The 24636-nt window shown below is 49.1% G+C and overlaps 1 protein-coding gene across 3 annotated transcripts; it reads left to right on the top strand.

The window, feature by feature from the left end:
• The first annotated feature begins 502 nt into the window (after positions 1-502).
• Positions 503-23891, top strand: KLHL25 (kelch like family member 25). 3 transcript variants are annotated; one of them, XM_032994337.2, is made up of 3 exons: positions 503-521; positions 15434-17263; positions 22328-23891. In XM_032994337.2, exon 2 carries the CDS (start codon positions 15451-15453, stop codon positions 17218-17220), a length of 1770 nt encoding a protein of 589 aa, XP_032850228.2. In that variant the 5' UTR covers positions 503-521; positions 15434-15450; the 3' UTR covers positions 17221-17263; positions 22328-23891. The 3 variants fall into 3 exon arrangements, with proteins under 3 accessions (XP_032850228.2, XP_042660208.1, XP_042660207.1); XM_042804274.1 differs by lacking the exon at positions 503-521 and adding an exon at positions 4594-4756; XM_042804273.1 differs by lacking the exon at positions 503-521 and adding an exon at positions 4594-4822.
• Positions 23892-24636: the final 745 nt, after the last annotated feature.

The raw sequence follows: 24636 nt of genomic DNA, 5'->3' as shown, positions 1-24636 counted from the left end.
CCATGCACAGGCACTGCACGCCACAGGGCACATCTTGTGCTTGAACACCTAGTTGGGATGAATCTGGGAATATTTTCCACCAACAACTTCTTTTCTTCCTTTGTGTTTCTATAGAGGGATCAGTTACTCTAGGCAAGGTACGTGTTCTTGATCTTTCCGACTCTGTTGTCCCCATTTGCAGTACTTTATAGAAAGATCTCAGCTACCCTTTAATCTTGCCACACCTCAGAGAGTCAGAGAGCAGCCAGGGTAGGATCTGATTCCAGTGTTATGCTAGAATTATTTGCTTTGAAACTCAAAACGAAATCACTGACCACTTGCAAATGAAATAAAATAAGTCTTTGCCAATTACATTTTTATTTTGGGTCGGATGCATTTCAGCATGAGGAAAGTCTCTGGGTTACCCTATCACATTATGTGCTTAATTTGGACTCTGTCCAGTGAGGATTTTTGATGAATTTGTATCTACTTTCTTGTATTTTTCAGAATCGTGTACACACGGCCGTTGTCCTGGGGATAAGGTACGGTTCCCTCTGAATGCCTAATTAAGCTCCAATTAGCATTTCTTCTAGGAGCAGATGCAGCTTTTCCAGCCCAGCAAACAATGCCATCTGTTGTTCCCCTGCTGAAAGTTCCATCTCAAAGTCTGATCTGCTTCTATATTTAATTGTAAAGTTTCCTGCTGCCAAAAAAGTAAGGTCATTTAAATTTGGCATCAGGAGGAAAAGGCCAAGAGGGAGGGAGATTGGATTTTTATTGTTACTGCAGGGAATGCTAAGTTAGTTTAGTCTGACTGGCAGCTCTGCAGCCTGCTCTCCTGTGCAGGACAAGCCAAAGGGTGAAAACTGACCAAGACTCCCATGGCCACTTCGAATCCTCTCCTTGATGTTAGAGCTGCCTCTGCTGGGAGTCTTCAGCAGCATTTTCCTACCTTTGTTGCCACCAGTTCCCTGAGTAGCTAAATTAGAGGTGATTGCGTGGTCCTCAGACTCTGGCACTCATAGCATTGTACTGTGACCTTCTCTGAAGAGCTTTGGCATTCACAACACAGGAAAGTATTCACAAACAACCTTGTCTATGCTCCTAGCCTTGGGGAAGTTCTGAATTTGCATGGCCTTGACCAACCTGCTGTGACTGCCAACAAGTAAGCCAATTGGAGTACTGATTTTTGGGCATCTGTCAACTAGCGTCTGGCTTGAGACCCACTAAACTAATTTCACACAGACCACTTAGCAGCCATCAGCTGGCTGTGCCATGACCTGTGGTGGATTGTGACCAGTGACCTAGAGGGGAAAGCACGAAATTTTACTATTTAACCCCTTGAACAGTTGGGTTTTTAGGATGGGAATGCTCCATGAAAAATAGAAAAAGATGCAAAGAAGTCAACATGGTTTGTTGGCCAGATTTTATTCCTCCTGCTACTTCTATGAACGTCACCTACTTAGTCAACTACCTCAGGAGTTAGATCTGTGATATAAATGGATAAAAACAGCTAGTGAATTCTGACTAGGGTAAATCTTTTGACACGCCACCTTTGGGAAAGTGAGGATTTAATGGGAACCAGACAATTAGGACTGATTTCTATAACAAGACAAATCAAACTTTTAACTTTTCAAATATTTAAATAATCCATCCATAATTAATGTTACGCTAAATAAATACAGCCAAAGGGTAAATGCTATTTATTTAGAACTTTGTTGTTTTGTTTTGGTTTTTTTTTTCCAGATTTTAAAATATTTTACCCTTATTCCTTTCGATGTGTCATGATGAAGGAGGGGATTTCAGTCAGCAGTTTTCCAATTTATTTTGAAAATGCCAACAAGTTGCAGAATCCTGTCCCCTCAGCTGGCTAACATTGACTACACATTACATACATCAAACTAAAGGCCAATGTAGGGCATGATTTGTTTAATAATGCAAGAAAATTTCCCCTATACACCGAAATCATAACCACAGCACTAGTCCCTCAAATACCCTCAGGGATGCTTGAGGCCAGTATTGTATGCAAGGAGCTGGTATTAACATTCATCATAAATTAAGCTTCTTTTCCCTACATACGCCTAGTTCCTAAATCCTCTTTAACGAGATGTTTAAAAACATTTTAAAATGTCTGCCAGGTTTTTTCCTTTGCTATTAACCATTCCCATTGTGCTCCCCCTGCCTTCTCAGATGTCTGGCACAGCTTCTCCTTCGTGGTGAGGAGCTAGTTGCCAGTCTGTGTGTCTGGTGTGCCCATCACTGCTAGATCTGGCCTTCTGCTGCTCCCTTAGAACAAAAGATAGTAATCCTAATCCCTTCTCCTTGAGCATTTTACCACCAGATGTGTGCACTCCTACAGCACAGGATGTTTCCTGCAGCGTTTACTGGGACTGCCCTCTGTTTAGCTTTGCCAGAGAAGGAGGAGTGAGAGAGTTACACAGATAGAAAGCTGGTGGGTGGGAGATTAGCATTAGATATTGTGTCTTAGAAGCATCTTTTCAGGCAGAGTTTTGCAGAGAGCTCTTCGGAGCTTTGTAGGTCCCTATGACAGGCAGCTGCCAGAAATTCTCCCTGCCAGGTTGCAGAAGACAGGCTGGGTTCACACACACAGCTTGCTGGGACAGGATTTTGCTTTTGTAGTAGCACTCTGAAAGTGCTTTGGAATTAAGAAACATGACCTTACTTTGCTCCACAGCTCTTTCATACTCCAGAGCAGCTGGGTGGAACTCAGCAGTAAAAGGGAAAATCAATTTTGTCTTTCATGTTGTTGTTGTTTAACAGATGCGTACAGGATGCCACCACACCCGCCTCTTGCACAAATCCCTGTTGTCTTCCTGAACAGCTCATTAAAGTCATTAACAGACCCCAGGACAATTTTCAGCCTCTTCAAGAGTAGCTGTGCTTGTAGCTGGGAAGACAGCAGCACTCTAAGAGTTAAACTGCAATGACCTGGAACAACACAGATCCAAAACCCCAGGAATTTGATACAGTTCAGCATCTTCAGTGTACTTTGTTATTTACCATACACAGCCTCTGCCAGCTGTAGCTGATCTTCTGTTTCAAGCTGGGATGAAAAGAAGGGACTGTTTTGTATTTATTGTGATTTTTGCTTCAATATATCCGCACAGCAGCCACCTTCCACCTCCTCCCATGTCCACACTGCATAAAACTGGCCATGCAGGCAGCACTTCATAGGAGTCATTGCTGCGAAGCAAGGACAAGCAGTGGCAGTAACTTCAGTGGGAGTCTTGAAGAGACTTCTTTTACTAGGTCGGAAGGAGCAGCCCTTAAATACTCCATCCCTGGGTGTACAGAAAGTTCAGCACACTTTGGACCTGGGTATTTCCATCCAGCTGTTATCTGGGGAGATACACCTTATAGGACTGATAGTTTTTCACTTTAATTTTATTACTGAAGACTCGTGACTGAGTATAGAGAGTAGGGCCCTGGAGAAATGGGGTCGTGGGAGAGGATCAGGAACACTTCTTCCCTGCCTCCTCTGTGGGTCCAGAATCTGTGTATCCAAAAAAGCTTTCAGCTTTTTTTTTTTCTGGTAGCTGAAATATTACACGTATCCCAAGGGAGGTACAGCCGCTCGCAGTGAAATTACGCTGCTGGCCAGTTCCACAGCATCCTGTCGTGCCTCTCTCTGGAGCACAGGTTGGAAAACACGTGTGGGGATCGGAGGCCGCACTGTTACTGGTGGTCCTCCAGCTGCTCTTCCGTTATGTGAAAAATGTTATTGTTTCCAAATAATCCTTTTTCCCCATAGTTCAGCCCATAGCGCTTGCTAAAGGAAACACCTACAAGCGTCCCCCCAGCTCCTTTCTGATGAGGAGCCGTCCCCACGCAGGGGGCACGGACCCTGGCCAGTCTCCCATCTGATCCCAAGCCCTCCGCAAATCCTTGCAGGCAAACGGACCCCGTGGGAGTCTGTTGACCTTTACATTCCCCCACGTACTGAAATTTCGCTGAGCCGAGGCTGCAGATTTCAGAAATCGGCCTGAACTTTAGCAGAATTTTACTGACTTCTACTGTCCCGCTGCAGGCTTGAGCTGGAACTGGGTGTTGTGACACTCGTGGACGACACACACCGGGAGGTGCAGGTGCTGCCGGGCGCGTGGGGCTGAGAGCCTGGCTCCCGCCCCGGGAGCAGCAGGGGCGGCCGGGCAGGACCCGGCACAGCTCCGGTTCGGGGGGCAAAGGCCAGGGCCAGAGGGGAAGGGTTTCTATTGCGGGGGATGTCACGGGTGGCTCCACAAGACGCCGAAGGGCAGTCCCGGCGGTGACGCAGCGGGGTGCCAGCGCAGAGCACCCCGCAAATCCTCCGGGAATCGCCGAACCAGCCGGCGTGGGGGGGGCTGTGGCACCCCCACGGGGAGTGCAGAGCGCAGCGCCGCGCTGCTCGGCAGGGCTGAAACCGCGGCAAGACGGGCTTTAGGACCCGGGGAGTTCCAGAACGCCCTCGTCCCGCCCCTAACCCCGCTTTCTTTTCTCCTATTGGTCGTCGCTCCCCGGAGGGGAGGGGGCGAGGCGGGGGAGGTGCGTCACGGCCTCGGCGCTCCCTGACTGGCCGCGGCGGCGGCCGGCCCCGCCCCCCCCCCGCAGCCCCACGCGAGTCAAGGTCCCACCCGCTGGTTACACTGTCCGCGGGGCCGGGGGAGGCGGGGGCGCGGCCGCGCATCGCTCCACGCGTGGGCCGGGGACTCGCTCCGCTGCCTCCCCGGGGGGCTCGGGGGCTCCCCGGGCGTCGGCTCGGCCGGGCGCGGAGCAGACGGTGAGTTGCGTTCCCGAGCTTTGGGTTTAAGCCGCCGCTTCCAAGTCCCGACGCTGGCCCGTCTTGGTAAGGCTGGGTTTGCTTTGGAGGGGTTCGGGGGGGCGGGGAGGGTTAGGATTCAGCAGCCACCCCCCCACACCCCCCCGACTCCCCCCCGCCCCGCCCACGCCGGTTACCGGCCCTGGGGCTCGCCGGGGGATTTCGGAGCGTTGCGTTCCATCGACAGGTCTGGTAGGAGCAGAAAGCTGGCGGTGAGATGTTGTTCAGGGAGGTGAAGGGCTTTTATCTTCTAAAGGAAAAAAAAAAAAAAAAGCAAAAATCTGCTCTTCATCTCTTGAATATGAAACTGACGTTGTTTTTTTTTTGTTATTCCCCGCTCCGCCCCGTTGTTTGTATATCTCTCAAAACTGGGGTTTAAGGGACACAACTTCCATAGCCTTTCTGACGAAATCAGTTCAAGTAACCCTGTCTGGAGGAGTGTGCTGGTTTCTATGAATGACTGAGCTGAGCTGAGCTGACAGAGGAGGAAAAAAAAGTAGTTCTCCAGCTCTTTGCTGTCCTTATGGGCCCCTTTGCATTTAAAAAAGTTAAAAAGCCTGTTGGTGTTTTTTTCTTTTTTTTTCATCCATCCACTTGCACTTGTAGTTGTTGGGGCAGGGGACTTAGACTAGCCAAGTCTGTTTGGAAAATCTTTGTCCTCAGCCTTTCATAAGCAGATACCCAAGTGTTTCATACTGTTTATATTGAGAGCCCTCGCTTCATAACTGATTTCTGTTTTCTTTTCCTGGCAATCTCTGTGTGTCTTCTTCTCTTGTGATCTGCTGGAGTGACCTCCCTGGTCAGGGTGCCGTGGGCCATTAGCTTTTGTAGTTTTCCCCTACATACACTTCTTTCTCTCCGGGACATATCGAGAGCTGCAGGACAACCAACCAACTCTATAACCTTTATACTTTGACAGCTTCCCTTGTCTCCTTCCTTCCTCTATCTTGTGACACTTGTTTTGATTGAACTTACCTTAGGAACAACCGGAGGTGTTGTAACACACCCGGCATGTTTCTGAGGGTGACCAGCTGCTACTGCTAACTCAGCTGTGTTATTGATCACTGCTCTGGTAATAGTCTCCTTTCAGAGTAGGTGTAAAACAGGTCTGAGCTCTCATGTACCCTTTTTCTGTCCATCTCTTAAGGGGTCTGACTCCTTAGTGAGATGGGATCTTTTCTGGGACCTCTGTTTTCTTTGTCCTGTTTGCTGCTTCAGATCAAATCTTATCTGAAAACGCATTTTGTCTCTTTTGTATCTTTAACCCTAACCATCTGCTCTGGTTTACCTCTGTGATAAGGCTGTGTTGAGTAAAGCACTTGGGGAGGAGGCATAAGTGGAAGTTTGCTCTGCAGTGGGAAAGTGTGGGCAAAAGATTCTCAGGACTAAAACCAGACTGAAATTTGCTGCAGAAGGAGATTAGTCACACAATAATGTGGACACAGGAGACTGTACGCAGCTTCAGAACCGAGGAACTGAAATTTCCTATCCTGTTTTTGTTCATCTTCTCAAATATTTGAGAATTGTTTTCCAAAGTCCTTCTGCCTCAGCGTGTTTGCGATGCGTGCCCTGTGGTAGGCTCCGTGCTGTGCTTGGGGCAGCTTCAAGTAACTCAATCAGTGAGAACGACGTCTCAGATGTGGTTTTGGAGAGGAGATAAGGCCAGTTGAAAATCCTTCCACTGAAGGAGCAAATGAAATTTGTGAAGACAGCTTGGGAGCAGATGACAAGATGCTGCATAAGATGTATTCCATACATGTGAAAATGAGCCTGTGTGTGATGTGTAATACGGTCCCTCCAGCACTGGAGTGAGCGCAGGGCGTGCTCCTGGATGGGGAAAGGCGTGTGTGCATATCTATGTGTACGTATGTACGTGTGAATTATGACAACGTTTTTGTACCTACAGAGGTAGCCAACTGCTCCCCAAAGTCTGCAGGAGTTCAGGTCCTTCTTAACATCCAGAAGAGGATTTAGGCAATGTTTAGGAGGTAGATGAGTGAAAGAGGAAGGGCAGGATGTGCCCATCTGTGGAGGTGAAAGAGGACGGGCAGCGAGTTGCGAGATGGGGAGGGAAGTGGCAGCATTACAAAAGAGAAGGTGTTGAGTAGTGCCTTGGCCTTGAGCGTCAGTAGGTGGGGCAGGACGGGCAGAGCTGGCCCGGGGTGTCCGCTGACGCTCGGGACTGTGGAAGGGGCAGGTTTGAAGAAGCAGTGTCAGCACTTGAACTGAGGAGTAGATTTACTCCCATCTTTTATAGACTGTAATTGAATTGCAGTGAATGTAGCTGGCATTGCTTAAAACAGTGGCTGCAAGCATGCCGGGTAGGAAGCATTTAGCTGAAACAAGCCAGCCCAAGCCCCCTGGCCTGACCTTTAACCACCAGCACATCGGTCTGTCTTTGCTTATCAATTTTATAGCCCCACAGTGACTATTAGTATCACTCCAGCCAGTCCAGGCTGCTCTGTCTTCCACTCATGCTCGAGCCTGAGAATGTTGCATGGCCCATAACCACTGTCTGCTTGCTGACCATTAGACTTTGCAAAGACTACCGGTTTTATATGATAGCCTGTCAGATTGTGGCGAGGCAAATTTATTGCTGTAGCACACTGGGAATCACTCTGGCTTGCTTGCAATACGTGCGCAGATGCCCAGGATGGCCTGGGCTGCTGCAGTGCTCCCATGCAGGTCCAGAACTTGCAAGCTGAGTGCGTGGTTTGTTGCTGTGTTAGTTACTGAGAGATGGGTGTCACATTTGTTCCTTTTGTCTAGAGCCAGAGGGCAATGAGCAATGCCCTGTCTTGCAGCAACAGACGCTTCAATATCTGTCAGTGCTTTACAATCCAGTTGGGAACGGCTGTCCTCCATGCCCATCAACATGGGGGGCTAATCGCTTCAGGAGGCATGAGGGCCGCCCATCACCATGGCTCTGAACTCCGGCCAGAATTGCAAATGAGCTCCTGCAAACCGAACTTGGCAGTTGCACCAAGATCTCCTGCCTGGCAGCGGAGCGGGGAAGACAAAACAAAACTCCAGGTTAACTGGCCCGGCACAAAACTGAAATCCTGCCCTGAGAGCAGGCAGACAGACCTGTTTGTATGAGCATCCGTATTGGGCTTCTGGTTAGCCTGACCAGCAGAGCAGTCAGCTCTGCCAGCCTCAGCGCTGGGAGCCGGGCATAGTACGCAAGGAGAGGGTGGGAGGATCTGAATATGCTTCCTGGACTCAGCAACTGCAGTGGTTATTCTGTCATTTATTTGACATGTACCACATCTCATCTTCTAAACTCTCCCTGGGAAGTGGCACGTGGTTGTCCTCCTCTATATTTGAAGTACCAAAGGCCTTTTGCCTTTGCAGCACACTAGCAAGTTGGATTGCTTGAAAAGGACTTTATCCTGCCCAGATGGGGCTGGGGTAGATACTGCGATCAAGTAAATTGTTTCCATTCCAGAGCCTTTTTTGAGTATAATCTGGGAGACGGGACTGCAAACTCGTTTGCCTCCTCTGCAGCCCTGCATTCATTTTGCAAAGCAACTGTGATTGATCTGACAGAATGGGATTTATTCACTAGTGGAGCTAGAGGGCAGGCGGGGAGGACAAAACCCTACAGCAGCCTCTGAAATGAATCACGGGCTCTGAAAAGATCCACTGGGGTTAAGGCGTAGCAATGAAAAGCTATTGTCTAGTGCCTGAACTGTGTCTAAAAGCTCTATTTATCCCGATTTGGATAGTGGTTGTAGGAGGGTGTGGTATTCCCAGGAACTGCAAAGCCAATGTATTTAGTGGTGAGTGTGAACTTTATTTGATTGCCTCACAGGTAGCTCAGGAATCTTTATGGAGTATCTCAATTGTGGAGCAGCAAGTCCAATAGCCAATTTGCAAATAAACCTGCGTGTATTGCATGCAAAGTGGATTTCCTACGGGTAATTTTATTTTGGTTGGAACATGGTTGCCTTTGGCTCAGATTAGTTCATGTCTTACAGATTTGAGGCACTACTGCCCCTTTCACCAGTGCTTTTGCAAGATAGAACAAGAGCCTCACTAATTGATAGAGCTTGGCAATACTGCTTTTGTTTTCTATGGGAAGTGGCCCTCAGTAGGTTCTTGTGGTGGCTTTGGGCTCAGAGTGGAGCACAGGTTTAAAGGGAAGAATGGTGGGTGCTAGTGAGAATGGGGTATGAAGCAGTGATGGACAGACTGAGTTTCTGAGTTCAGCTTTGCTTTAGTAAGTATGTTGACATTCAGATATGTGCCCGGACCTTCTCGAGACAATCTGATCTCCTGGAGCCTACAGAATTGGGCTTGGAAAACCTCCCAGTTTCTGTCTGAGCCAACAGAAGGAGCCTTTCACATGGTTTTTCTGTTTTCTGTCTAGGATATACAGGCTAGACTAGAAAGTGAGAAAATGAGAAGAAATGATAAGGATGCCTTCCATTCTCAAAGGCTGGGGCAGGATCAGAAATTCTGTGCTGAGGGGATGGAGTCAGCTGTCTTTCCTTTGCCTGCCTATTTGCAAATACGGTGAAACAATGAGAGTTTGTCAGGAAGGCCAAATACAGCTCTGTTACAGAGATACCCTCTGATTCACGGGAGAATTACGGTGCCTGAATTCCAGCGTGCAAAAATCACGGTCGCATCTTTGCTGCGTTAGTCATCCTGAAGAAAACAAGAACAAATTTGGCTGACACAGGCAAACCACTAAATTCACCGGAGTTGCTGGAGGTGAACCCGATTTGTTAGAGAACAAAGTCTGCATCCAGGCATGCAGGAGCGTGGACGGAGCAGAGAGCATGCTTGGGAAATGATGCGGCGAAGGTCCTTTGCTCCCCACCTGGCAGCAGCCCAGGCTCCACGCTCAACAAGTGCAGTGCTGCACTAAATTCCAGGTGCTATTCCTTTCATCTCAAGCACTCTTTACAGAAGGACATTATTAATATTGAGCATTTCAGGCAGCCCCAATCTGTATACCTGATAGTCCACTGTGTTATGCAAGGACATGAAAATCTGAAAACATCTTTACATTTGTTCCTTCCCCTTTCTCGTTTTCTGTCTCCATCCCCCACCATCTTTTCCTGTTTTCTGTTGGGTTTTTTCTGCTTTTGAAGCTTGAGCTGTGTCTCTGAGTACATGAATGCCTGCATGTAATAGATCCCCCTTCTCAAACCTTTTGATGGTCTCACAGCTGCATTTCAGATGCAGTTGCTCAGCATTATCTGGGTTCTGTGTTTGACAGTGTGTTCCCACACTGCTCTTTATCCTAGGCAGCTTTGAAAGGAGCTCTTCCCCATGAAGACAAGGCAGTAGGTGACTTTAGGTTTCCAGTTGGCAACTCTGTACAGTAAAAAGCGGGAAATTGGTTCTATACCAGTAATTTTGTCCTGGGATGGCATTGCTGGCCTAAGGACCAGGAGGTAGAGTCCATGAAGGCGTTGGAAAGGTACACATATTTGGGACGAGGGAGCAGTCATGTTACTAATGGGTAGGGAATTTATCCCACCACTTCCCGGGAGAAGTTGAACTTTGGCTGCATTCATGACTGCGTTTAACCCCAATGGGTTGATATTGTGAAATTGGAGAGAAAATACAAATTAATCTTGTGCCTGCCTCCCTGCAAAAGCAGCCTTTGCTGGCTGCTTGAGGTGGGTCTGCTCTGGTTCAGAAAGAGTACCTACAGGTTGTAGTGCCATCCATGCATCGAGGGCCTGTATGGCTGACTGCTTGGGGCTGAATCTGCACTGCAGTGTGATCGGCTTCTTTCAGGTCTTCTGAGCTAAGCCACTGGGGATCCTTACTGCTTATTTATTTACTTATTTTCAGCTTTAAATAGTTCATGGTTGAGTGGGGCAAAAAGAAACGTGTTCTGTTTGCTGCTTCTCTGAAAGCTTGATTGGCAAAGAAAGTGCCAGCTTCGGTTCATGGGGTTTGGGCTCTTTGTTGGTGTTTAGCCAACCTTCACGGTCTTGAGAACGCTTATAAATCCTGTGGTTTTGCCCTTCTAAGCAGAAATGATTCCTGATCCTCTGGAGTCCCACTGGGGGACATCTTACTCACTCTCAAATATTGTCCTCTTGAAAGGAAGCAGCATCTTATCTGGCAATTCCCTGCAGATAGTGAATGAAATTGGAGATTTGTGGACAGCCTGCTGGTTTAAGATACAGGGCTGAACCCTAAGCCTAGCTAAATATAATCCATGTATCAATAGTCCTTCTGAGCTGTCCTCTCTAAGTGCTGCTTGGATTTTTCAAGAGGTAATAGAGTATTTCCTGAGATTCTCCTAAATGACCCATCTCACCAGGGCTCCGACATGGTGACCCGCCAGCCTGGGAGGGACAGCCTTCTGCTGGGGCATGGTTTCTAGGAAGCAAGAGGCGCTCAGACAGGAGAACTGTGGCTGTTGTTTGGCTGAGGAGTTTGGCCAGCTCTGTGGTTTTGTTTTTTCCCCTTGTTCTCTTTGCCAGCTTTGTCCTGTCCAGAGAGACTACTGGGCTGTTTTCTTCATGAGCTGAGAGTCAAGGAGTCTTTTTTTCTCTGAGCCAACTCCTACCCTCTTTTGGGGTTGCTCTCTGCCCTGTGTGGGTGAGTGGAAGGATTTCCAATGCACCCTTATCTTGCTCTGCTGGAAAAAAACTCTTTCCTATACCTGTTATACAAAGACTGCAGACAGCCAAGGAAATACTGTAGCCAGCCGATAGCATTGGATAGCTGTCAAATAGCTGATGCCCCTCTGCCCTCATCCATATGGAAACAGGGTTATCGTCTAAAAGGCTATGCTGTAGATACTTATTTTTTTAATAACTACCTTTCAAAGGAAAAAAATGAATGCAGTGTGGAGAAATCCAAGACCCAGTTTGTTCAGGTCATGCCTTCTGCTGTTTGCGTTGATGTGTCTGCTCTGGTGATAGCTTCCTGCGTGATGGAAGATGCAGCTGGGAGCTCTGATAACCCTCTGAGCTCTCGCAGAGCAGGTGGGAGCTTGGCAGGAGCCACTGACAGGTTCCTTCGTGTAAAATATTTCTCATTCTGAGTGGTTCTGCTTTTTCTCTTTAGTTCAGTAGCTGGGTAAGGGAAGCAAAGAATGTGGTAGGGGCCAAATTCTGCTCTGCGTGCATCAGCTTTTGAGAAGTGCCTAGAAGAGCACATGTCACAGGTCCAGCCCGCTTATCGCTACAGTTAAACCTTGCTTAAACTGAAGCATATGTTTGTGCACATCATGAAAAGTGTAGAAGATCCTTTTAGTTACAGGCTTCTGAGGTTTATAAGGTTGCTAGATTTTGGAAGAAACCCATCAGATGAAATAACCCCTGCCTGCAGTTTCTGTTCACCTGATATGGGTGGGATGATGCCAAGTTCTCTGGTAGACTAAGAAATGCAGTGGGATGTGTTTGTGAGGGGCAGTATTAGTACCAGCCACTGTTCTGCTTGTGCCCAGCTATGGTAAGATTCAAGAAGTCCTGTTAGGAAGTTGCTGAAAACCACGAGCAAGCCTTGCTGGTGAGATGGCTGCACACCAGAGTTCAGAGGCTGCTTTTGTTTCAGTTTAATGGTCTGTCTAGCCTTGCTGATCTGTGACCAGTGACATCCAGTGTCACAACCCTGCTCCATCAGAGGCCAAGTAAAGGCCTTTTTAGCTTTCAGGCTTGCAGCTATACTGGGGATCAGTTGGTACTTGTAGTGGGTACAAGGTGATACGAAGAGCAGTGCTAATGGGGACTGGAACCTGCCAATTTATTCCCTGGATGCTGTTCAATACCTGCTGGATAGAAATATTATTTGGTTACACAGTGCCCCGAGCAAAATGTTTGTTGCCAGAAGACTGAGATTTTATGTATATATGTGTGTGTGTGTGTATACGTGTATGTGTCTCTGTGTGTACATATATAAAGTAGCTCTGCTCAGCTTGTATACAGACATTTTAATTTCTAAATGACCTGCTCCTTCCATTCTCAGTAGTGGCTTTTTTAAACTTAGTGTCAGGAAAAAATGATGCTGCCTTCCTGCAACCTTTTTGTTTGTTTCCATAGCTGTCCTATATAAATTGCTTAATTTTTTGTCCATAAGCAAATCAAAGGTTAACATTGAATAGCTGACCTGAGCTGTGAGCAGAGAAAGCAGTAGCAATGGCAGGGTGGTTTCTGAGGTTGTAGGAATATGAACCTAAATCGATAGCTTTTAGCAGACTCATAAATGTTTAATTTGTATGCCTTGCTTTGGCGTTAAAGAGGGTTGACATGGGAATCCATATAACCTCTTAAATTATTGTTGTCCCTGTGCTGGGTGTAGATGTTGGAAACCATTTCCCTCAGATGCACTTCAAAGTGCTGCTCCGTAATGTCATCTTCCTTCCTTCTTTTGGAGCCTTGATTCTGTGTAGCCTCTGATCACAAGCGAAATGAGCTTGGCAGCCTCAACCCCAGGCCGCAGGGATTTCTGGCGATGAGTATGCACATATCCAACCCAAATACTCACGTCAGTGCTCCTGCCCGGCTTGGAGGCCAAGTAGTATTGTAGCTGCTCGGCCAAGCTGTCATTTCTGCATGGAGGAGCACAGAGACACCTTTTCCCTGGCCTGTGATGCAGCCCTGAGGAATGAGTGAGGCCTCAGGAAGAGCAACCTCAACAATTCATGGCAGCGGGTGGGGAAGAAGGAATGTGCCCACAACTGTTTTTTGAATTTGGATTCTTTTGGAGGTGCTGGAGAAGCAGGGGGTAGGAAGCGTGTGAGCAGAGCGTGAGTCAGGCAGCTTATCTGTCCATCCGCCTCTGCTTGAGGTCATCCACTCGTGGAGCGTGGGAGGGTTGTGCGGCTCCAGGTCTCTGCCAGGTCAAGGCTGTGACCCGCCGGCAGCCTGGGAGCACGGTGTCCGCGCTCTCAGCATTTCGTGGTCTCCCCCAGGACCCCGAGTGCAGGGCTGGGGTGGTGGCGGTGAGCTCAGCCTAGCTGGGGAGGACAGGGCTGATCTGTAGACCTTGTGCTTGCAGGGGAGAAAGACCCTTGAGAAACCTCAGGCTGCGAAGAGCAAGTTAAAAAAACAGCCAACCAACAGCAACAAAACGCAATCAAAACCCCTTCCCCAACTATATCTGTGTGGCTAATTACTGATTTCTAAACCCCTGGAGAGGGGTGCCATGGAGTTTCAGCCCTGGTGCCTCCAGCCTGCAAAGCAAAACTGCAGTGTTTTGAGGAAGGTGGGGTAGAAAAGGGATAGAAAAAGAGTGTTGCGTGAGGGCAAAGATGTAGCAGAGCTGCATAGCGTTTCTCAAACAACCCCTTTTTCCTATGAATTAGGTCCCTTTCCCCAGCTCGTAGCGGTTCCTGGAGGCTGCCTTGTGTTGGCAGGGAAGCTGAGCCGAAGGCAGCAACCCCTGATGCTCATCTGTGTCAGAACAGGGTCCTCCCTGCCCCGAGTGCCGAAATGCTCCCAGGAGAGCTCAAACCACCCCCCTCCCCACCCTGAGCTCTGTGACTTGCCCCCATCTTTAGCGCATTTAGTGGGCTGCCTGCCTTCAAACTCCACTTTTAGCCAGGGCAAGTCTCTTTTACTGAAAAATGAATGTCATCGAGTGTAGTGCCTGCAGTGGCTTTGCTGTGTCTGCTGTCATGGGGGGCCCGTAGCAGAGGCGCAGCACCCTGACCCCATTTTTCTTTGTTTTTTGGGGGCTCATTTTTTCAAACCTCAAGACGGTTGTTCTACCCACTTCACTACTGACTTGCTGCTGTAAGAGAGGACTGTATGCATATCTGTCTGTCTACTTCAGTTACGCGGGGGACAAAATAGAGCTGGCTAAAATATTTTGGAGTAAATGACTTGGATTTTATCATTTAAGTAGTATTAATTTGTTTGGTCCGAAAGGGTTTTTATTCCACAGGCAAGGATAGGTATCGAGTAGCACTTAAATGAAATAGTAGCTCATAAAAGCCTTGTGTTTGCTTCTGTCTGTCTGTTAAGAAGCATAATTTAGCTGTCTCTCTTGTGCTATTTTCTGATGTAAATCTGTCCTGCAAAATGTTTAAGTCACATGAAGTGTCTGGTGAGTTTTATCAACAAGAGCTACAATGAAAGGGTTTGGTAAAATGTGTTCAAAACTTTTGGCTTGTGCTGGTAGCTAAATATTCCATAAATAAAACTTGTAGAGATTGCCTTTCCTAAAGATGCAGTAATCTTCCTGAAAATCAGAAGCCAAACTTCATTTCTGCTGAGCCAAGAACAGACCAATGACCTTTATCCTGGATAGACTGCTCTCTTGCTGCTGTTTTCTAAGGAAAAAACTCTTCTGTGGTTTGCCAATACCCTCTAGGGGCTGTTGAGACAATTTACCATCAAGTTTGGGGTTTGATTGCTTCACTTGATTGCTCCTTTGCTGAAACTACAGTGCAGAATTTCCCCCTTTGCCCTGCTCTGCCTTCTCACCCTGCTCAGCCTGAGTTAAATTTTCGGAGGATGTGAGGGTGCAGGAGGCACGGGCTCTGCAAGCCAGGGTGCAGGAGCACCCACAGAGCAGGAGCACTGGGCTGTCACCTGGCGCTTCATGTTTGAGGTCCACTGACAGTGGACGAAGGTTGGATAGCAAATGCATATATTCCCTGTGCCTCACATCAGTAAGGACAGGGGAATAATGTTTTTTCTGTTTGTTTCTCCGCAGGCAAGAGCTCTGTCATCATGTCAGTCAGCGTCCACGAGAACCGTAAATCCCGGACTAGCACCGGCTCCATGAACATCTTGCTTTTTCACAAAGCTTCCCACCCAGACTGTGTCTTATCCCATCTGAACACCCTGCGGAAGCACTGCATGTTCACTGATGTCACCCTTTGGGCAGGAAACAGGTCATTCCCATGTCATCGGGCAGTGCTGGCTGCCTCTAGCAGGTACTTTGAAGCCATGTTTAGCAATGGCCTCCGGGAAAGCCTTGATGATGAGGTCAACTTCCATGACAGTCTCCACCCAGAGGTTCTGGAGCTACTGCTGGACTTTGCTTATTCCTCTCGGATCATCATTAATGAGGAGAATGCCGAGTCCCTCCTGGAGGCTGGAGACATGCTGCAGTTCCACGATGTCCGAGATGCAGCGGCTGAGTTCCTGGAGAAGAACCTCTACCCCTCCAACTGCCTGGGCATGATGCTCCTCTCTGATGCTCACCAGTGCCGCCGTCTCTATGAGCTCTCCTGGAGGATGTGCCTGGTCAATTTTGAGACTGTCCACAAGAGTGAGGACTTCAACAACCTTTCCAAGGACACTCTGCTGGATCTCATCTCCAGCGATGAGCTGGAAATTGAGGATGAAGAAAAGGTCTTTAAGGCTGTCATCCAGTGGGTGAAATATGATCTGGATGAGAGGAAGGCTTATCTCCCCGAACTTCTGAGGAATGTTCGTCTGGCCTTGCTTCCTTCTGAATGCCTCAAGGAAGCCTTGGCTTGTGAGGACTTGATCATGGTGGATGAAAGGAACAAGCTTGTCTTGGATGAAGCTATTCAGTGCAAGAAGAAGATCCTCCAGAATGATGGGGTGGTCACCAGTCCCTGTGCCAGGCCTCGCAAAGCTGGGCACACCTTGCTGATCCTGGGAGGACAGACATTCATGTGTGATAAGATCTACCAAGTGGATCACAAAGCAAAGGAGATTATCCCCAAAGCAGACCTGCCAAGTCCACGGAAGGAGTTTAGTGCCTGTGCCATTGGCTGCAAGGTCTATATCACTGGAGGCAGGGGCTCAGAGAATGGGGTCTCAAAAGACGTATGGGTGTACGACACTGTTCATGAGGAATGGTCAAAAGCTGCCCCGATGTTAATTGCTCGGTTTGGGCATGGCTCGGCTGAATTGGAAAACTGCCTGTACGTGGTTGGTGGACACACTGCAGTAGCTGGAGTCTTTCCTGCATCTCCTTCTGTTTCCTTGAAGCAAGTAGAGAAGTACGATCCCATATCCAACAAATGGACGATGGTGGCTCCTTTGAGAGACGGAGTGAGCAACGCTGCAGTGGTGAGCGCCAGGCTCAAGCTTTTTGTCTTTGGTGGGACCAGCATTCACCGAGACATGGTGTCCAAAGTCCAGTGCTATGATCCAGCTGAGAATCGGTGGATGATCAAGGCCGAATGCCCACAGCCCTGGCGCTACACGGCAGCTGCTGTCCTGGGCAGCCAGATTTTCATCATGGGAGGAGACACTGAGTTCACAGCAGCATCTGCCTACCGCTTTGACTGCGAAACGGACCAGTGGACGCGCATTGGGGACATGACAGCCAAGCGCATGTCGTGCCACGCTTTGGCCTCAGGGAATAAACTCTACGTGGTGGGGGGATACTTTGGCACTCAGAGGTGCAAAACGCTGGACTGCTACGACCCTACGTCAGACACGTGGAACTGTATCACAACGGTGCCTTACTCGCTCATCCCCACAGCTTTTGTCAGCACCTGGAAGCACTTGCCATCATGATGATGGTCAGGGCTCAGGGGCTTGTATCCAGGAGGTCAATAAGGTAAGGGTCTCCTCCTCTTGAATTGAAACTTGCTGTCTTGCCTCAGTTGCATCTGCAGACACCACCCTGAAGCCATGGGTTCCAGGTTGCTCGCGTTTTATGAGGGTGGTACATTTTAAAGGTGGGTTTGCAGTGCCAGGAAAGAGTAATCACCTCTGCGATGTTCTAAGTCTACCTAGCTGCCAGATTTCTCTTGTTTCCATATGATCCTCCCAGTATCTTAAGAGATACAGCTACATAGATGGTTGCAAACAGGCCACCAGCTCCTCTCCCTCTGCTCCAAGCTAGCTGGATGTGCCAGTGTCACCCTTCTGTGGGTGGGTAGGGGAGGGCAGATGTGCCCATGACTGCTATGACCATGGAATACATCCGTTCCCCATGGTGTTGAGGGGGTTAAAGTTTCTAAAAGCACTTGTGTGTGAGTCCTGGGAGATACTAGGGCAAGCGCTTTGGAGAAAGTCTCAGTAGTTTGTTATTCTTGCTGAGTATCTGGGTAGTTTATTTGGAGCTGATGAATATGTAGGCAAATGACCCTTGAGATGCCAGTAAATCCTGGATCTCTTTTCATGCTCTGTATTTACATTTCAGTGGGTAGCAGAAGCAAAAGCTCAGAAGCCATGGTGCATTTGATGGTCCTGGTGTTTATTTAACATCCACACTGTTGCTTGTTAAATCAGAACTTCTGAGACTTCTGTGTGGAACCTGAGTGGGAGGGAAGGGGTTTTGTAACCAGAACAAGTATGTGTTTATCGGTGTTTTGGGGTGTGTGAGAATAAGAAAGTTGCTGGAAACTCACTATGTCCTGTCTCATTCTGGTGCTCTGGTTCTCCCTTGCTTGGGGAAGGTGCTATTGCAGTGCCACTGGGATAAGGCTGTTGGTTCCTCCTCTCTCCTCCCCAGTGGGATGTTTAGTTGATGTTCTGGTTACCAGTTTCGCTCCACAGAGCTTTGCACATCTTTACCAATCTGTGCTGAGATGCAGTTGGCCTGGCAAAGGCCAAAAACTCTTCTCACTTTCTGCTGTGAAAGCAGATACTGCTATGGGCAACACCTGGATAGTATCATCTTCCCAGGAAGTCTGTAACACCTCTGCTAGCTCAGTCTGCAGGTTTCACAGTGCCAGCAACACACACAGCCCTGCTGTTGGGGGTTGGAGACTACATCCCAGCTAGCTAAAGGAACTGGGAAACCCTCACGTATGGGGGTGGGACTGACAAGCTTCACTTACGGTTTTATTTGAAAAGTGGGGACCGCGAGGAGGGAAATTCTTCCATAGACTCATCAAAATTCACTTCACTTAATACAGGGAGGAAAGAATGCTGCCCAAACCCTCTAACACCCTCTCACTTGCCTGCTTCCCACTTGGTGTGGTTGGTTCGCCTGGGAATTGCCCAGCAGGTGAAATTACCGGCATCTCCCAGTGAGCATCTCTTTTGATGCCAGCTGGGAACTGAGGAGGAGCTCCTGGCACCTCAGCCAGGCATTTGCCCAATGTGACCACCTGCTTTTGTCAGGTGGAAAAAAAGCACCCAGAGCATTATACTGGCCTTTGATTTGTGAAACACCTGGTTCTAACATGGGTTGGGCCACAGGGAGGGCAGGGCAAGAGTGGAAAGAGTTAAAATGAGATCTTTGAGAGCTTTCCCAGCACTGGAAGATAATGGCCTTTCCAAATTCTCCTCTTCAGGCGTTGCCTAGCATCTGTCACAGTGGCTCAGTAATCTAATTAACTGCCACTCGGCTATTAAATATTGCAGCAAAGAGTGTGAGGACTCCATCATTTTCAACTTGGGTCAATGGGGCCTCCCTTTAAGAGCCATCCTAGAGCTGAAAATTAATTTTCTCTGGTAGCAGATGCATCTGAATATTAAAGCTCAACACCAGCTGCATTGCTGGGAATAGGAATAGGGAATATTTTGAGGTGGGAGTTGATTCTTCAGCCACTGAATAAAAAGCAGTCTCTGAAATCAGAGAGATGTTATTTTCCTCTCCTACCTTTTTTCCTTCATACTCTATTTGGGCTGTTCAGACCTAATAAACAGCTTGGTGGGGGTTGTATAGATATTTCCCCTCCCTGTAAAATGAAGCCTGGCACAAGCATAAGAAAACTAGGAACTGTAATATGCTAACCTGCTCATAAAACTGGTGAAAAGTCACTGTGTGAGGGTTTTATATGCTTTTTTGGCTTCATTTCCACTCTTCGGTTAAAAGAAGTATTTAAAATATACACGAGTTCTTGCCAGACAGAATGTTTCTTCACTTCATTTTTCTAGAGGTTTCTTTTTTTTTTTTCCTTAAAACTAAGTTATTGTTATGGCCTCAGCCAACTGTGACAGCTCCTTAAATAAAGCACCAAGACAGGCGAGTGAAGGCTAGACCTGAATGTCTCTGATGTGCATGCATTGCCCGTGCTGCCCCGGCCGTGTCCCACATGCTTGCCTTGGCTGTCCTGGGCTCGGGAATGGGGGTAACTGGCTGTAGGGTCCTGTCACTACCCTGTTGTCCTATAGCAGGTCTGGCTGAGGGATCTTCTGGCTTGCAGCTCCCACCATGTAAGGACCCACTTTAGTCCCTATGGGATCCTTCTTCAAGCGGGGGCACCCAGAAGGCAGGTTGGCCAGCAAGTGCCCAGGTGGGGCTGTGCTTTGGGAAGACTAATCCCACGGGAGTCCCCCTCAGCTGGAGAAGGCTCAGGAGGGACCATCCAAGGTGCCCTCAGAGCAGAGCAAGCTGGGCTGGTGGGGAAAGGACTGAGCAATGGCACGGTAGGAAATAGTACTTTGTACTCATAAAAAAACCCCAACCTTCTCACCTATGAACTGGTGAGATTGCATTCATACTGGCCCTGGAACCCGAATAATATGTCCTTGAAAAATGCTGATCATAAACCACCATGCCTGCTTTTCATTTAAAGCATAAAACTGATCAGCTGGAAATGTTTTCTCGAGGGCATGGCCTTCACCCTTCCCAGCTGGAGCTGGGGCATTTTTTGGGAAGAGGTGCCAGTGCCCCTGCCAAGGATGCTGTGTGACATTAATTTAGTGCTTGTTGCCGGCAGTTAATTCCAGGGATCAAGTGTGATTATCAATATGAAATGCGAAAGCCTGGTCTCCTCCCACCTGTGGTGGTGGAGCCATGAGGAGACGAATCATTCCAAAAGGGAAATAAAACACTGAGCACTTGGCTAATAAAGACTCTCTGTGTTTAGAAACACAAGCAAAGCCCAGCTCGGAGCAAAAGGGATGATACTGGGTGGTCTGTTGCAGTCCTGGGCAGTGACAATTGATGGGGACAACTCTACACCTCCCAGCAGGTGACTTCAGGCAGTACTAGGACCAGGTTCTCCAAGCTGCTTGTCTCTAAATTAAAAGTGGTTTCTCCAAACCATCCATCCTGTGTGATGCTCTCAGTTTCATGGGGCAGAGTCACAGATGGTCTTGGGCCAGAGAGAGGAGCCTTCATCTGGGGGTTGGGATGGTCACCACTGTGGAAGGAGCTTCTCACAGGTTGCACGTTCCAGCTGGGGAAGATGAGATGGAAAGGGAAGTCTCTGCATCCCTCTGTGCTGGTTCCTGAGCTGCAAACTCCCCTGGGGTGGAGCTGTCAGAGCTCCCATCTTAAAATAAACAGGGATGTAGCAGGTAGTAGCCAGGGATTATCCTCCCAATGGCTTTCAGCTCCTGTGGGACCCTCCTCATGGTCTGAGCTGTAGGAATCAGAAACTGGTGGCCAGGCACTTATTCCTGGGGCTCATCCGAAAGCTCAGGGCCCGTTTTGTGGCTCCCACCAGAGCCCTTGGGTGGGTTTAGCTCCTGTGAGGGCTGTGGGGTAGCACCAGCAGCTGGTGCCTACTGCTGGGCGGGTGCTGAGCAGCCCAGGCTGAAGGTTTGAGGCAGCTCTGGCACCTAAAAGCTGAACTTTGGCCCTAAAACTCTGGCAAGGATTTAGGTAGCATGCCAGGCCCAGAACTGTATTCTGATACCATGGTTACACTAAATGCCAGATCTGTTCAATAACTTTTCCTGATTATTTAATTACAGCTTAGATAACAGGCTTTTTGCGAAGATGGTTTTACTGCTGCCTGGTTTGGCTTGCCTTCCACCTGGAGCAGCGCTTGGTCAGCTTTTACCTTGCAAGAAGCTGCAGGCTTTTGTTGCCACGCATCGCTCCTGGCTCTGTCTGCAAAACCCTGCTCGCAGCCGCATGTCTTCCCGTGCAAAAGCCCCATGTGCCTGCAAATGGCAGCCTAAAAAAACCTCAGGGTAATCTCCTGGCTTCTAAATGCTGCAGCTCACCTGCGTGCTGCTGGGTTGGTTGCCTGCAACCTGTTACAACCTCGCTGGTATTGCCGGAACAAAGTCACAGCTGGTTTCTCTCAGTGGCTCCTAGGGAAATCTATTTGCATGCGTATAATAGCAAGGCTGGATAAACAGGGACTGCAGTTTTTTTGCCGCTGCTGCTCTTTCCAAGCGTCTGGTTGTCTCTGAAGCCAGTTTATCAGGCAGCGTTGGAAGGGAGTGGCTGGCCTGGGGAGGAAAGTCGATGAAAATCAGGCTTTTCCTAACCCTGGGCAGATGGAAACATGTGCAGTCTGAGCTTGGCCCCAGACTGGATTAATCAACCCCATGGAAATGTCAGCCATACGGATGGTTTTGGAGGAACTGGTGGAAAAAGAGAAAAAGGGTCTTTTTGTTTTGTCTGTTCCAGTTCTTGGGCCTTCTTCCCTGCCCTAAAAAAAAAAAAAGCTAAAACTCCAGTTCCCTCAATTTTCCATTCCCTTGTTATGCCCACGGAAGTTTCCTGCCTAGCTCTGCCTGTCTCCCCCGTGCTCTGTGCCCTCCCCAGCTGAATGCCCACTTTCTCCCCTCTCCTGTGAAAGCAAAACGCACCCCAAGCCCCAAATAAACCAGCTGCTTTCCGCTTCCACCTATCTCTGTGATTCAGGGTGGGGTGGCGGGGAGGCTACCCCAGTAGCTGCCAATGTGCAAACCCTTTTCTGGTGCTCCCTGCGCAGGCTGAGCCGAGGATCATGCCTGTTAATGCTCTTTCTCTTTCCCTCCCCAGATGCCAGAGTCACATCCATGTCCCCTGTCTCGCTGCTGGAGCCGATGCAGTGACTGAATCCCCACCTGTCTTCCCGCCCAGGACTCCGAGGAGCCTTTCGCATCCCTTCCCGGCACCAGGAGCGGGAGGCACAGCCGGCCCCGCCGCTAGCATCGCACCAGGGGGGCACCGAGGGCCACCCAGCCGGGCCACCCAGCCCCACCACCGGCCACCGCGCAGGGATGGCCAGGAGCCGGGAGCGCTGGCTGCGGGGCTGGGGCTGGGGGCGAGGGGTGTGGGGATGGCTTGCGGGCACCAGTGGCCCGACGGGACTGGGGAGATGGAGGGTGTGCACCAGGCTGCAGCCATCGGCAAGCACGGCATGGGGAGCCACTAGGTGCTTTTTGTTACTCGCTATGGGGGGTTGAGAGATATTAATAATTTTTTTTTTTAAAGGCAGTGAACTTGCCATTGGCAGTGCCTGCTCTTCGGGTGACTTGGAAGATGTTTTTTAAAGGGAAAAGGGGGTTGAGAGCATCTGGCTCTCCCCCTCCTCTGGCCACTCCATGGAGGTGATGGCTGTTGAAACTCTGAAGTGTGGGAGCTCAGGGTGGCTGTCAGCAGCGCTGTGTACCGCAGCAGAACAGGGCAGGTGCTTTTTGTTTTGCACTTTGGGCCTTTTTAATTTTTTTTTTTTTTTCCCCCCTTTCCTCGCTGCAGCCAGTTGCGATTTGGTCAGAGGCCGGGCAGCAACCCACATGCAGATGCTGGGAAGAGCACGGTGGCTCTGTTAGCGTGCCAAGGCACCGGCACCGCTGCTGAGATATTCACCAGATAAAACCCACTGCGTGCTCAAAGCCGGTCTTCTGAGTTTCCCCGCTGCGCTCGCCGAGCAGCGCGTGGGTGAGGGCGTAATTAGCAAACTAGCAGAAACAGAGGTGCAGTGGGGCAAAGCTTGCGCCTTGCATCTTGCCTCTAGCGAGGCCTTGGAGGGAAAGCGAGCAGACTACGGGAGCCCTCTCCTTCCCACTGCACTGCACATTCTGGCTTCGCCTTGGAGAGATGCGAGCGTTTTTTGGCTGCACATTGCCTGCCAACAGTTGGGCTACAGCTGCCCCAGGTTACCCACGTACACTGCCCGCCGACAGTGTTTGGGTTCATCCCTGCAAGAGCTATCAGCCTGAGTTGCTGCTTTTTCGCGCTGCAGAGGAAGGCACATGGATTTTGGGATACAGGGATGCAGCTTCTGAGTGGCCTCTTCCAGGCCTGGCTACTGCTGAAGGCTGGTCCTGCACCGTCCCAGCATCCCGCTTCCCTCTGCAGCAAATCTGGTCCTGCAGATGCTCCGGGCTTGCCTTTTGCCCCTGGATCAGGTTAAGCTGTAGCCTGGCCAGCTGTATGATGCAATGCAATGAAAAGCCTTGACATAGCTTCAAACAACAAAGGTCTTTTTGGAGCAGTGAGCGCCCATTGCTGCCAAGAAGAGCACACTTTGTGCACAGCCAGTCTGTGATGCTCTGAATGACATTTATTTACATTTTTCTAGTCTTTTTTTTTTTTTTTTTTTTGTTAACTTCAGCTGCTTGTGAACTTTAATAAAAATGATGATCTGGGAAACCGTTTGTGTGTTTTTCACAGGAGTCTTCATTCTTAAGCAAGTTGGATTTAGGTCTAATAACAGGGCCGAGGAATAATAACAGGGTTGGCACTCAGTGGGGCGGTTCACAAACAACCTCCTAAGCAACCAGCCTGGCTGTAATTATTATTGCTTCAGCGCTTGGGAAACTGAGACACAATGGCAAGTGTCTTACCCAAGGTTAGTGGTAGATCTGGGAATAAAGTTCAGGGCTTGTGTCCTGAGGACATCAGGTGTCTCCTTCACCACAGCTGCTCTCACTCAGCTTGACTGTGCCATGATTTTTGGAGAACTTGCAAGTCTGCAACGCTAATACCTGCCAGAGAGGTTGAGGGGGCCCAACCCAGACACAGCCATGCTCCTGCATGGAAAGCCAGTCATTTCTAAGGAAGACAAGAAGTTATGCTTCTGTTTTCCTTATTTGCCTTCACTTGGCTGCTGCAGCTCCCAAGAAAGGGGCCCATTGACAGGCAAGATGGGCTTTCCAGCTGAGGCTCCTGTTTGTGCATCTCTCCCAAACCAGAGGAGCAGGGGACTGATCCAGCCCTGCTCTGGGAAGGCTCTGGGCTCTCCCAGCCATGAAACCAGCAACTCCAGCTTTGCTCAGGATTGGGAGCCCAAGAGCATCACTCAGAGCACCTGATAGGCACCAGGCAAAACACGACCACCTTGCAAATCTGTGTTTGCCTCCTGT

The sequence above is a fragment of the Tyto alba genome, unplaced genomic scaffold, assembly GCF_018691265.1.
Source record: "Tyto alba isolate M040663 unplaced genomic scaffold, T.alba_DEE_v4.0 Super-Scaffold_41, whole genome shotgun sequence".
Classification (NCBI taxonomy): Eukaryota; Metazoa; Chordata; class Aves; order Strigiformes; family Tytonidae; genus Tyto; species Tyto alba.
Note: the sequence above shows the minus strand (reverse complement) of the source record. Positions and strands in the feature narration are given on the sequence as shown.

What these genes read in the sequence shown, in the direction of transcription:
- KLHL25 (XM_032994337.2), top strand. Translation starts at nt 15,451, where the DNA reads ATGTCAGTCAGCGTCCACGAGAACCGTAAATCCCGGACTAGCACCGGC.